This window comes from Rhinopithecus roxellana, chromosome 8 (genome assembly GCF_007565055.1).
Source record: "Rhinopithecus roxellana isolate Shanxi Qingling chromosome 8, ASM756505v1, whole genome shotgun sequence".
Classification (NCBI taxonomy): Eukaryota; Metazoa; Chordata; class Mammalia; order Primates; family Cercopithecidae; genus Rhinopithecus; species Rhinopithecus roxellana.
The window spans coordinates 13,956,010-13,967,976 of NC_044556.1; the positions used below are offsets into that span (position 1 = coordinate 13,956,010).

An 11,967-nucleotide genomic window follows, 5' to 3' on the forward strand; every position below is an offset into this window, starting at 1 on the left:
CACTTCAAGGTGACAGGCAGAAGACCCGGGGGGCTCGTAAACACCACGAATCCCCTGACCTCCCCGCTCCTCCCCCCACCTCCAGGCCTGCCTGGGGGTGATGCCAGCTGCAGAGAGGGTCTTCCAGGGCAGTTTGGAAGCCAGAGCACTACTTCCTGCTCCTTGGATTTGTCCCTACAAGTATAAGGTGGGAGGGGGGCTTTGAGTTGTCACCAAGTTCCTTGGCCACAGTGGGCCTCTCCAGCCACCCCTGGGAGCTCTGGGACCCCCCACATGACCCCTTAAATCTTTTTGGTGCATGTATGTGACAGGGACTCTACCACCCAGGCTGGAGGGCAGTAACATAATTATAGCTCACTGCAACCTAAACCTCTTGAGGCTCAAGTGATCCTCCCCACTCAGCCTCCCAAATAGCTGAGACCACAGACATCAGCTGCACCACCACGCCTGGCTAACTTTTGTATTTTTAGTAGAGACGGGGCTTCACCATGTGGGCCAGGTTGGTCTCGAACTCCTGACCTCAGGTGATCCGCCCGCCTTGGTCCCCCAAAGCGCTGGGATTACAGGCGTGAGCCGCCGCACCTGATTTCTTCAGACCTTTTTAGCAGTCCCAAATCGCACAAACACCAGCTTTGCTTTTTCTTCACAAGCCTTTATTAAGCGTTCTTGGGAAAAGTGGGAGCGAGATCCATCATCATAGAAATGAGGACGGGGGCTCAGGATGGGGCTGTCGGGCTCCCAATCCTCCTGCTTTTTTTTTTTTTTTTTTTTTTTTTTTTGAGATGGAGTCTCACTCTGTGGCCCAAGCTGGAGTGCAGTGGCGCAATCTTGGCTCACTGCAACCTCCGCCTCCCAGGTTAAAGCCAGGCTGGTCTCAAACCCCTGACCTCAACTGTTCCACCCGCCTCAGCTTCCCAAACTGCTGGGATTACAGGCGTGAGCCACCGTGCCTGGCCTCGATCCCCCTTTTTTGTGTGTACCTATGGGTGGGGTCCCGTCGAGGTCGCCTGGGATCTCTTACTCCTCTCCCACTTTGGGGAACCCTCTTGGCCTCGGCTGCTGGGTGGGGCCTGGGCTAGGAAAGACCCTGACCATAGAAATGGGGTGGCCGGGCCTGGGGCTGGGGCAAGGTCTGGGAGCCAGGTGCGGCTGGCAGGTGGCCAGCTGCGGGAACGAGGTTGAATAAATGCTCTGGCCTCTCTGGTCCTTCCCCTCTCCAGAGCGGTCCTCAGTCTTCTTTGGAGGCCCCCGAGGCCGGTATAGGACATTGCTGTAGAATGCATTTCCTAGGATGGATAACACAGATCAAGAGGGAACAGTCAGTAAAGACAGCCCAGCCCTCTCCGGCTAACCTCTGGAGGATTTGTCTCTCTTTTCTTTGTGTGTGTGTGAGACGGAGTCTTGCTCTGTCGCCCAGGCTGGAGTGCAGTGGCGCGATCTTGGCTCACTGCAAGCTCTGCCTCCCGGATTCACGCCATTCTCCTGCTTCAGCCTCCTGAGTAGCTGGGACCACAGGCGCCCGCCACCATGCCCGGCTAATTTTCTATATTTTTAGTAGAGATGGGGTTTCACCGTGTTAGCCAGGATGGTCTTGATCTCCTGACTTCATGATCCGCCCACCTTGGCATCCCAAAGTGCTGGGATTACAGGCTTGAACCACTGCGTCCGGCCGTTTTTTTTTTTTTTTTTTTTTTCAAACTTTTGTTTGTTTTTTGAGACAGGATCTGTCTCTGTCACCCAGGCTGGAGTGCAATGGGGAAACTATAGCTCACTGCAGCCTCTACCTCCCAGGTTCAAGCAATCCTCACACCTCAGCCTCCTGAGCAGCTAGGACCACGGGCGTGTGCCACCAAGCCTGGCTAATTTTTTTGTTGTTGTTGAGATGGAGCTTGCTGTGTCACCTAGGCTGGAGTGCAATGGGGCAGTCTTGGCTCACGGCAATCTCCGCTTTCTGGGTTCCAGTGACTCTCCTGCCTCAACCTCCTGAGCAGCTGGGACTACAGGCACAGGCCACCACGCCTGGCTAATTTTTGTATTTTTAGTAGAGACTGGGTTTTACCATGTTGCCCAGGCTGGTCTCAGACTCCTAACCTGCCTCGACCTTCCAAAGTGCTGGGATGACAGGCATGAGACACCATGCACAGCCTAATTTTTAATTTTTTTCTCTTTTTTTTTTTGAGACCGAGTCTTGCTCTGTCACCCAGGCTAGAGTGCTGCGGCGCGATCTTGGCTCAATGCAACCTCTGCCTCCTCGGTTCAAGTGATTCTCCTGCCTCAGTCTCCCAAGTAGCTGGTATTATAGACATCTGCCACCATGCCTGGCTAATTTTTTGTATTTTTAGTAGAGACAAGGTTTCACCATGTTGTCCAGGCTGACCTCAGCTGATCCACCCACCTCGGCGTGCCAAAGTGCTGGGATTACAGGCATGAGCCACCACGCCCAGCAATTTTTAATTTTTTTGTAGAGATGGGATCTTGCTAGGTTGCCCAGGCTAGGGGCTTTGTCTCTATTTCTGAAAAACGTGAGTATAAGATATAGGAGCCAGGCTTCTCCTCCATCCCTCCTCCCTCCTTCCCCTAGGTGTGAGCACAGATGCAATGGGTCTTTGTCAAGCAGCTGCAGTTCCCACCTCCTCCGCCCCACCCTCCCTTACCTGAGCTGTTACCTGAATCCCTTTGCTGGCAGCAGCGGCGGCCCCTGAACCAGGCGCCCAGCACGAGCGCCACACCCACACCTCCTGCCCCCAGCAGCACGAAGAGGAGTCCTGTGTCGGGGTGAAGAGATGGTCTAAGCAGGAGGGGAAAGGGTGGTGGTGGGGGAGGAAGATGCTGGGGGAGGAACACAGGGCAGGGCTCACCTGGGAAGCCTGGGGTCAGATTTCTGTTCTGTGTGGGGTCATCTGCAGAGAAGAAATCTATGTCATGGGGAGTACCAGGCTTCTCCACCCTCCAAGAACAGAGCTTACGTGGGGGGACCTAAGTGTTCCTCCTCCTGCCAGGCTTTGTGGTTTTGGGCAGGTGTTCACTCTGAACCTCAGTTTCCTCTTCTGAAAAATGAGACTCGCAGAATGCGGTGGCTCAGGGCTGTAATCCGAGCACTATGGGAGGCTGAGGCAGGAGGATCACCTGAGGTCAGGAGTTCGAGACCAGCCTGGCCAACATGAGGAAACCCCATCTCTACAAAAAATATAAAAATTAGCTGGACATGGTGGTGGACGTCTGTAATCCCAGCTACTCAGGAGGCCGAGACAGGAGAATCGCTTGAATCCAGGAGGGGGAGGCTGCAGTGAGCCGAGATCGTGCCACTGCACTCCAGCCTGGGCGACAGAGTGAGACTCCGTCTCAAAAAAGACAAAAAAAAAAAAAAAAGAAGGCCGGGTGTAGTGGCTCACATCTGTAATCCCAGCACTTTGAGAGGCAGAGGCGGGTGGATTATGAGGTCAGGAGATCAAGACCATCCTGGCTAACACGGTGAAACCCCATCTCTACTAAAAATACAAAAAAATTAGCCGGGCGTGGTGGTGGGCGCCTGTAGTCCCAGCTACTCGGGAGGTTGAGGCAGGAGAATGGTGTGAACTTGGGAGGCAGAGCTTGCAGTGAGATGGGATTGTGCCACTGCTCTCCAGCCTGTACGACAGAGCGAGACTCCGTCTTCCGCCATCTTTATCCTGGGATTTATCACTCTCCGGATCCTGTTTGGTTGTTTTTGTTGTTTTTGTTTGAGCCTCTACTCCATGTCATGCCCATTTTATAGACTGGGAAACCGAGGCTCAGAGAGCCTAATTCACTTGTCTAGGGTCCCCTACCCAGACAGCAGCAGGGACCAGCTTTGAACAAAGCCCTGCCTCACCTCAGCTCAGAGATCCTAACACTTAGTTTCCTTGAGCACTTACTATGTCTCAGGCCCTGTGTTAAGCATTGTTTCGTTGTTGTTGTTTGTCTTTCTGGAGACAGGGTTGCTCTGTGTCGCCCCGGCTGGAGGGCAGTGGCATGATCATAGCTTACTGCAGCCTCCAACTCCTGGGCTCAAGTGATCCTCCCACCTCAGCCTCTCACGTAGCTGGGACTATGGGTATGTGCCACCATGCCCGGCTAATTTTAGAATATTTTGTAGAGATGGGGTCCTGCCGTGTTGGCCAAGCTGGTCTCAAACTCCTGGCCTCAAGTAATACTCCCGCCTCGGCCTCCCAAAGTGCTGAGATATCAGGCATGAGCCATTGCACTTGGATTATAGCAAGCACTTTAGCGATAACTGCTCTAAAGTCACCCGACCTGATGAGGAAACACTATTTACTGTATTTCGACAGCCGAGGGAACTGGCACAGAGAGGTCAAGTCACTTGCTGAAGGTCACACAGCAAGTAAATGAAACAGAGGCTTGAATCCAGGTTTGTATAATTTACAGGAACCCCAGCTAAAGGCTGTGAATGCCACAATTAAGATAAGGTCCAGCACCCCAACCCCCTCCTCTTGCAGCCTCTGAGGTTGGCAGGCGATCCCTGGAGGCTGCCAAGCTGCTGTTCAGGGTTGGTGGGGGGGGTGGGGAAGCCAGCTGTGTGGGGCTGGACCCGCGCCCGTTCCCTGCTCTCTGGCAGCTGCCAATGCACAGCCTGGCGCCTCCACCACCCCGCCTTCTCTAATTGCTAATTGGCCCCTTTGACATTGGAGGGGTGGGGAGAGGTGGGTAACACACCATAACACGCCCCTCCCTTGAGGCAGGCACGTGTCCCTGCCAGCAGGCTGGTCCTACCAGCTGGAGAGGAACGGGCATCTCGAGGGGCTGAGAGCTGGGTGCTTCATTCTGCCAGAGAGGGCTGGTCAGAGGCCCAGGGCCCACAGGCACCTCTCACAGAGCAGGGGGCAAAGCCTGGATCACCTTGGGTTTCCTGATTCTGCCCAGGGTGGGTTCATAAGTGGGGGACATGGCAAAGGGGACAGTGCACAGGGTGCACCCCTACCTAGTACGTAACGCTAGACATGTCTTGGCCCTCTCTGGCTTCACCTGTCTCTTCTGTAAAATGAGGCGGCTGGCGTTGCTGGTCTGGAGAGCTATCTGGAGGGTTTCTCCCAACTTTGAGAGTCTATGGCTTTTATAATTTATTTTTTTTTATTTTGAGACGGAGTCTTGCTCTGTAGCCCCGGCTGAAGTACAGTGGTGCGGGTGTGATCTGAGCTCACTGCAACCTCCCTCTCCTGGATTCTCCTGCCTCAGCCTCCTGAGTAGCTGGAATTACAGGCTGACGCCAGCATGCCCAGCTAATTTTTGTATTTTTAGTAGAGAGGGGGTTTTCATCACGTTGGCCAGGCTGGTCTCGAACCCCTGACCTCAGGTGATCCACCCACCTAGGCCTTCCACAGTGCTGGGATTACAGGGATGAGCTACCATGCCCAGCTGATGGCTTTATTTTATTCAGAGACAGGGTCTGGCTCTGTCGCCCAGGCTGGAGTGCAGTGGTGCACTCATAGCTCACTGCAGCCTCCAACTCCTGGGCTCAAGTGATCCTCTCGCCTTAGCCTCCCAAAATGCTGGGATTAGACACATCAACCACTATGCCTGGCTGATGACTTTCAATTCTGTATTCTAGAATTCTTGGATTATGGGCTGGGCGCGGTGGCTCACGCCTGTAATCCCAGCACTTTGGGAGGCCGAGGCAGGTGGATCACGAGGTCAGGAGTTCGAACCAGCCTGGCCAACATGGTGAAACCCCCGTCTCTACTAAAAATACAAAAATTAGCTGGGTGTGGTGGCACGCGCCTGTAATCCCAGCTAATCAGGAGGCTGAGGTAGGATAACTGCTTGTCCCGGGACCCGGGAGGTGGAGGTTGCCATGAACCGAGATCACCGCCATTGCACTCCAGCCTGAGCAACAAGAGTGAAACTCTGCCTCAAAAAAAAAAAAAAAAAAAAAAAAAAAGTTTGATATGAAAAATTTAGAGCTTTTTATTTCTAGGAGTTTGAGACTCAAAAGTCTTAAGATTTTAGGATCCTCCCCACCGCCCCTCCCTCTCCCCACTCTCTTCGGTACCTGGGTCCACTGAGAGCCTTGTTACGTTGCCCTCAGCCTCCTCCAACTCAGGAATCTCTGTGGCCGCCCAGCACACGTATGCCCCGCTGTGGTTGAGGCTCACAGGGTCCAGCTTCAGGATGAGATGGCTGGGTGCCTGCCAGGAGAGCTGTCCCTGGGGCCCACAGACCCCCAGGCTGAGGCTGCCGTTGGTGATGTATGGTTGGCACAGGATGGCCCCATCCTTGGTCCACCTAACACGGAGCCGTTCCCAGGCCGGGGCCTGGTCCACCTGGCAGACAAGGGTGGCCCGACTGCCCTGCCTCACCTGCAGGAAGTTGGGCCCCTGCTGCACACTCAGGCTTGAGGCTCCCTGCAGGGCTGGAAGACAGAAGAGGTAGAGGCAACCTTTCTGACGGTGTGCATGTGAGGCTGTGTGACTCACTCCCCTAGTGAGCCGGCAGTCTGGGTTTGAAACCTCACTTGCCTAAGCCGGGTGCCATGGCTCACGCCTGTAGTCCCAGCACTTTGGAAGCCCGAGGTGGAAGGATTGCTTGAGCCCAGGAGTTCCCGACTAGCCTGAGGACATAGCAAGACCTCATCTCTACAATAAATATTTTAAAAGTAGCTGGGTTTAGTGGTGTGCACCTGTGCTCCCAGCTATTTAAGAGATTGAAGTGAGGGGATCACTTGAGCCCAGGCATTTGAGGCTGCGGTGAGCTATGATCGCACCACTGCACTCCAGCCTGGGTGACAAAGCAATACCCTGTCTCTAAAACTTAAACATAAAGGCTGGATGTGGTGGCTCACGCCTGTAATCCCAGCACTTTGGGAGACCGAGGCGGGCGGATTACAAGGTCAGGAGATCGAGACTATCCTGGCTAACAAGGTGAAACCCTATCTCTACTAAAAATACAAAACATTAGCAGGGCGTGGTGGCACATGCCTATAGTCCCAGCTACTCAGGAGGCTGAGGCAGGGGAATGGCGTGAACCCGGGAGGTGGAGGTTGCAGTGAGCTGAGATCGGGTGCCACTGCACTCCAGCCTGGGGGACAGAGTGTGAGACTCCGTCTCAAAAAAAAAAAAAAAATTAAACATTAAAAAAAAACCCCAAAGAACCTCACTGTCTGTATGACCTTTGGAAGGTCATGACTTGCTGAGGCTCAACAACCCCATCTGTAAAATGGGTATAAGTCGCTCAGAGCTTGTGGAATTCTGAGATAGTCTCCAGTACTCCACTACACAAATACCGCCTAGCATGTGCCAGGCCCTATGCTGGGTGTGGGGGACACAGACACAGGGGTGACCAAAACAGATGAAAATCCCTGACCTTCAGAAGCTGACAATCTAGGGTAAGAGAGACACAGGAAGTCATGAAATGAGAACTGCAATGGGGGAAAGGAATGACAGTGGCCACAGAAGACACCAGTGAGGTCAGAAAACATCTATTCATTGAGAGTAATCAAGGAAGGCCTCCTTGAGGTGGTGACTTATTTTTTTATTTTTTTAGAGTTGGGGTCTGGCTCTAAGGTCCAGGCTGGAGTGCAGTGGCACCATCACAGCTCACGGCATCCCTGAACTCCTGGGCTCAAGTGATCCTCCTACCTCAGCCTCCCAAGTAGCTGGGACTACAGGCACGTATCACTATGCCTGGCTAATTTTTTTGGTTTTGTAGAGGTTGGGGGGTCTCACTATGTTGCCCAGGCTGGTCTTGAACTCCTGGGCTCGAGTGATCCTCCCACCTACACCTCCCAAAGTGTTGGGATTGTAGATGTGAGCCACTGTGACCAACCTTTTTTTTTTTTTAAGACCACGCCACTGCACTCTAGCCTGGGCAACAGAGCGAGACTCCATATATAAGAAAAAAACGACTCCATCTCACTCTGTTGCCCAGTCTGGAGTGCAATGGCACCATTAAAGCTCACTGCAGCCTCAACCTCCTGGGCTCATGGGCTGGGTGCCGTGACTCATGCCTGTAATCCCTGCACTTTGGGAAGTCGAGGCTGGTGGATCACCTGAGGTCAGGAGTTCGAGACCAGTCTGGCCAACATGGTGAAACCCCGTCTCTACTAAAAATACAAAAATTTGGCCAGGCGCGGTGGCTCAAGCCTGTAATCCCAGCACTTTGGGAGGCCGAGACGGGCGAATCACGAGGTCAGGAGATCGAGACCATCCTGGCTAACAGTGAAATCCCGTCTCTACTAAAAAATACAAAAAAACGAGCCGGGCGAGGTGGCGGGCACCTGTAGTCCCAGCTACTCGGGAGGCTGAGGCAGGAGAATGGCGTAAACCCGGGAGGCGGAGCTTGCAGTGAGCTGAGATCCGGCCACTGCACTCCAGCCCGGGAGACAGAGCGAGACTCCGTCTCAAAAAAAAAAAAAATTAGCCGGTGTGGTGGCGAGCGCCTAGAATCCCAGCTACATGGGAGGCTGAGGCAGGAGAATTACTTGAATCTGAGAGGCAGAAGTTGCAGTGAGCTGAGACCATGCCACTGCACTCTAGCCTGGGCAACAGAGCGAGACTCCATATCAAAGAGAAAAAGACTCCATCTCATTCTTTTGCCCAGTCTGGAGTGCAGTGGCACCATCATAGCTCACTGCAGGATCAACCTCCTGGGCTTATGGGCTGGGTGAGGTGGCTCATGCCTGTAATCCCAGCACTTTGGGAGGCTGAGGTGGGTGGATCACCTGGGGTCAGGAGTTCAAGACCAGCCTGGCCAATATGGTGAAACCCTGTCTCTACTTAAAATACAAAAATTAGCTGGGCATGGTGGCGGACGCCTGTAATCCCAGCTACTTAGGAGGCTGAGGCAGGAGAATCGCTTGAACCCAGGAGGTGGAGGCTGCAGTAACCTGAGATCGTGCCAGTGCACTCCAGCCTGGGTGACAGAGCGAGACTCTGTCTCAAACAAAACAAGGCCGGGTGCAGTGGCTCATGTCTCCAATCCCAGCACTTTGAGAGGCCAAGGCGGGTGGATCCCAAGGTCAGTAGATCAAGATCGTTCTTCTCAACATGGCGAAACCCTGTATCTACTAAAAATACAAAAATTAGCCGGGCGTGGTGGCACACACCTGTAGTCCCAGCTACTTGGGAGGCTGAGGCAGGAGAATCGCTTGAACCCAGGAGGCAGAGGTTGCAGTGAGCTGAGGTCGTGCCACTGCACTCCAGCCTGGCAACAGAGCGAGACTCTGTCTCAAAACAAAAAAACAAAACAAACCACTCCTGGGTTCATGTGATCCTCCCACCTCAGCCTCCCAAATTGCTGGGATTACATGCACATGCACTGTGTCCAGCCTGACCAGAGCTCTTAATGGAAAGGGGTAACCAGTGTGAGAAGGAAGGTATTGGAGGGTAAGAGCATTCCAGACAGTGCACAGTCTGTGCAAAAGCCCTGGGGCAGGACTGTGCCTGGCGTGTTGGAGGAACAGCGAGGAGGTCCGTGTGGCTGGAGCAGAGTGAGGATGGGGAGAGAGGGAGGAGGGAAGGAGGAAGGGTTGAGCAGGGCCTGTGAGCCTTGGGGTGGTGTGGAGAGGTGAGGAAAATTAAGCAGTTTACGTTTTAATCTAAGTGTGATGGAAAATCAGAAAGCAGGGTAGAAATAGTCCAATTTAAGTTTTTGTTTGTTTGGTTGGTTGTTTTGTTTTTATTTTTTTTGAGACAGGGTCTCACTGCTGCCCAGGTTGGAGTGCAGTGACATGATCTTGGTTCACTGCAACCTCCGCCTCCTGGGTTCAAGTGATTCTTGTGGCTCAGCCTCTTGAGTAGCTGGGACTACAGGCACTCACTATCATGCCTGGCTAATTTTTGTATTTTTAGTAGAGACGGGGTTTCACCAACATGGCCAGGCTGGTCTGGAACTCCTGAACTCAAGTGATCTACCTGCCTCAGTCTCCAATTTAAGTTTTAATAAAAAGACCTTGGTTGGGCGTGGTGGCTCATGCCTGTTATCCCAGCACTTTGGGTGATCAAGACTGGATGATCGCTAGAGGCCAGGAGTTCAAGACCAGCCTGGGCAACATAGTGAAACCCATCTCTAAAAAACAAAAACGGCTGGGCGCGGTGGCTCACACCTGTAATCCCAGCACTTTGGGAGGCCGAGGCGGGTGGATTATGAGGTCAGGAGTTCTAGACGAGCCTGGCCAAGATGGCGAAACCCCATCTCTACTAAAAATACAAAAAAAATTAGCCAGGCGCGGTGGCCTGTGCCTGTAATCCCAGCTACTCGGGAGGCTAAGGCAAGAGAATCGCTTGAACCTGGAGGGCGGAGGTTGCAGTAAACCGAGATCGCGTCACTGCACTCCAGCCTGGGTGACAGAGCAAGACTCCTTCTCAAAAAACAAACAAACCAAAAAAATACGAAACAAACAACAAAAAAAGTGCAAGCGGCTGGAATTGGAAGAGAGGGAAAGAGGAATGGAGGTTTTCACCGGAGGAAATGTGTGAAGGGCAGTAGCCTTTGTCCTTAATTTGAAACACAGAGGGAGCTGCTGCTGGAGTACAAAGTTTGCTTTTAGCTGTGAGAAGTCTGGCGTGTCTGTTAGACTCCCGGAGAAGGTGAGGTTATGTGAAGTTCATTTGCGATGCAGTTGCAGAGGAGGGTAGAGACATGAGATCTGGAGAAGGGTATTAGGCAGCTGGAACAGCAGGTGCAAAGGCTCAAGGGCTGGATCCAGCCTTCCCATTGGAGAAACAGAGAAAGAAAAGCTTCCAGGCTGGAGCAAGGGGGAGGGAGCAAAGGCATCGCGGAGGGTGGAGATGAGAGAGGTCAGGCCAGGCTGGTATGTAGGGCAAGGTTTAGACTGTATCCTAGCGGCCCTCAGACGATCCTTCCTTAACCCTCCAGCCTCCATCAGGTTCTGAGTCTCGGAGGGAGATGAGCCTTATCTGACAGAGTAGAGAGACTTAAGTTTAGAGGGGTCCTGAGCTGGGGGGCAGGCAGCTGGGGATGACAGCAAGAGGTGGGTTCGGAGGGGAGGGAGACCCAGATACTCACCGCAGAACTGCACCAGGAGGCCCAGCACCATACCTGGGGACCCCATTCCTGGCCCATCAGACCCCTCTCCCCCTCCCAGTTGACAGACTTCCTGCCACAATCTCCGCCTCCCGCTGCAGAGACAGATGTGACACCCAGGGCCAGACAGCAGACGTCCGGTGTTCCAGGCTGCTGGGGGCTCCACTTCCTGCCGCCTCGTGCCTCAGTTTCCCCAATGCATTTCCTATCTGAAAGGCAGTGTACAGACCAGGTGACATGGCTCATGTCTGTAATCCCAGCATTTTGGGACGCCAAGGCAGGTGGATCACCTGAGGTCAGGAGTTTGAGACCAGCTTGGCCAACATGATGAAACCCCGTCTCTACTAAAAATACAGAAATAGCTGGACATGGTGACGGATGCCTGTAATCCCAGCTACCTGAGAGGCTGAGGCAGGAGAATGGCTTAAACCCGGGAGGTGGAGGTTGCAGCGAGCCGAGATCACGCCACTGCACTCCAGCCTGGGTGACAGGAGCGAAACTCTGTCTCACAAAAAAAGAAAAGAAAGGCAGTGTACGTAAGTGAGTTGGGGGAATGCACCCCTGTGAACTTTCTGGAAGGCTCTACATAAACACATTTGGGTACAGGAAGACACAGTGTGAGAGCAGGTGGCTCCGTGGGGGAGGGGCAGGCGGCCTAAGCCTGAGCAGTGAGTTAAATGACAGGGTTCCTGCCTCAATTATTTTGCTCCCAAAATGTCTTTCTTTTGCTGGGCGCTGTAGCTCACACCTGTAATCCCAGTACTTTGTGAGGCTGAGGTGGGAGGATCACTTTAGCCGAGTCTGAGATCATCCTAGGTAACACAGTGAGATCCCATCTCTATTAAAAAAAAAAAAAAAAAAAGATACAGGCTGAGCATGCTGGCCCAGGCCTGTAATCCCAGCACTTTGGGAGGCCAAGGCAGGCGGATCACCTGAGGTCAGGAGTTCGAG

At 53.2% G+C, this 11,967-nt stretch overlaps 1 protein-coding gene across 2 annotated transcripts; it reads right to left on the bottom strand.

Annotated features, from left to right (window-relative positions):
• Nucleotides 1-631: 631 nt before the first annotated feature.
• On the bottom strand, nucleotides 632-11,243 carry TMIGD2 (transmembrane and immunoglobulin domain containing 2). 2 transcript variants are annotated; one of them, XM_010367255.2, is made up of 5 exons: nucleotides 10,999-11,243; nucleotides 6,026-6,385; nucleotides 2,859-2,900; nucleotides 2,667-2,765; nucleotides 632-1,286 (listed from the first exon to the last, which is right to left on the bottom strand). In XM_010367255.2, the coding sequence occupies exons 1-5, from the start codon at nucleotides 11,042-11,044 to the stop codon at nucleotides 1,018-1,020; spliced, it is 816 nt and encodes a 271-aa protein (XP_010365557.1). In that variant the 5' UTR covers nucleotides 11,045-11,243; the 3' UTR covers nucleotides 632-1,017. The 2 variants fall into 2 exon arrangements, with proteins under 2 accessions (XP_010365557.1, XP_010365556.1); XM_010367254.2 differs by having other exon boundaries at nucleotides 2,655-2,765.
• Between the last annotated feature and the right edge of the window lie 724 nt (nucleotides 11,244-11,967).

What these genes read in the sequence shown, in the direction of transcription:
- TMIGD2 (XM_010367254.2), bottom strand. Translation starts at nt 11,044, where the DNA reads ATGGGGTCCCCAGGTATGGTGCTGGGCCTCCTGGTGCAGTTCTGCG. An exon ending in TCTGACCCCAGGCTTCCCAG is followed by an intron (nt 2,766 to 2,858) that starts GTGAGCCCTGCC and finishes ACCCCGACACAG; the next exon opens with GACTCCTCTTCGTGCTGCTG. An exon ending in GGATTCAGGTAACAGCTCAG is followed by an intron (nt 1,287 to 2,654) that starts GTAAGGGAGGGT and finishes TATCCATCCTAG; the next exon opens with GAAATGCATTCTACAGCAAT.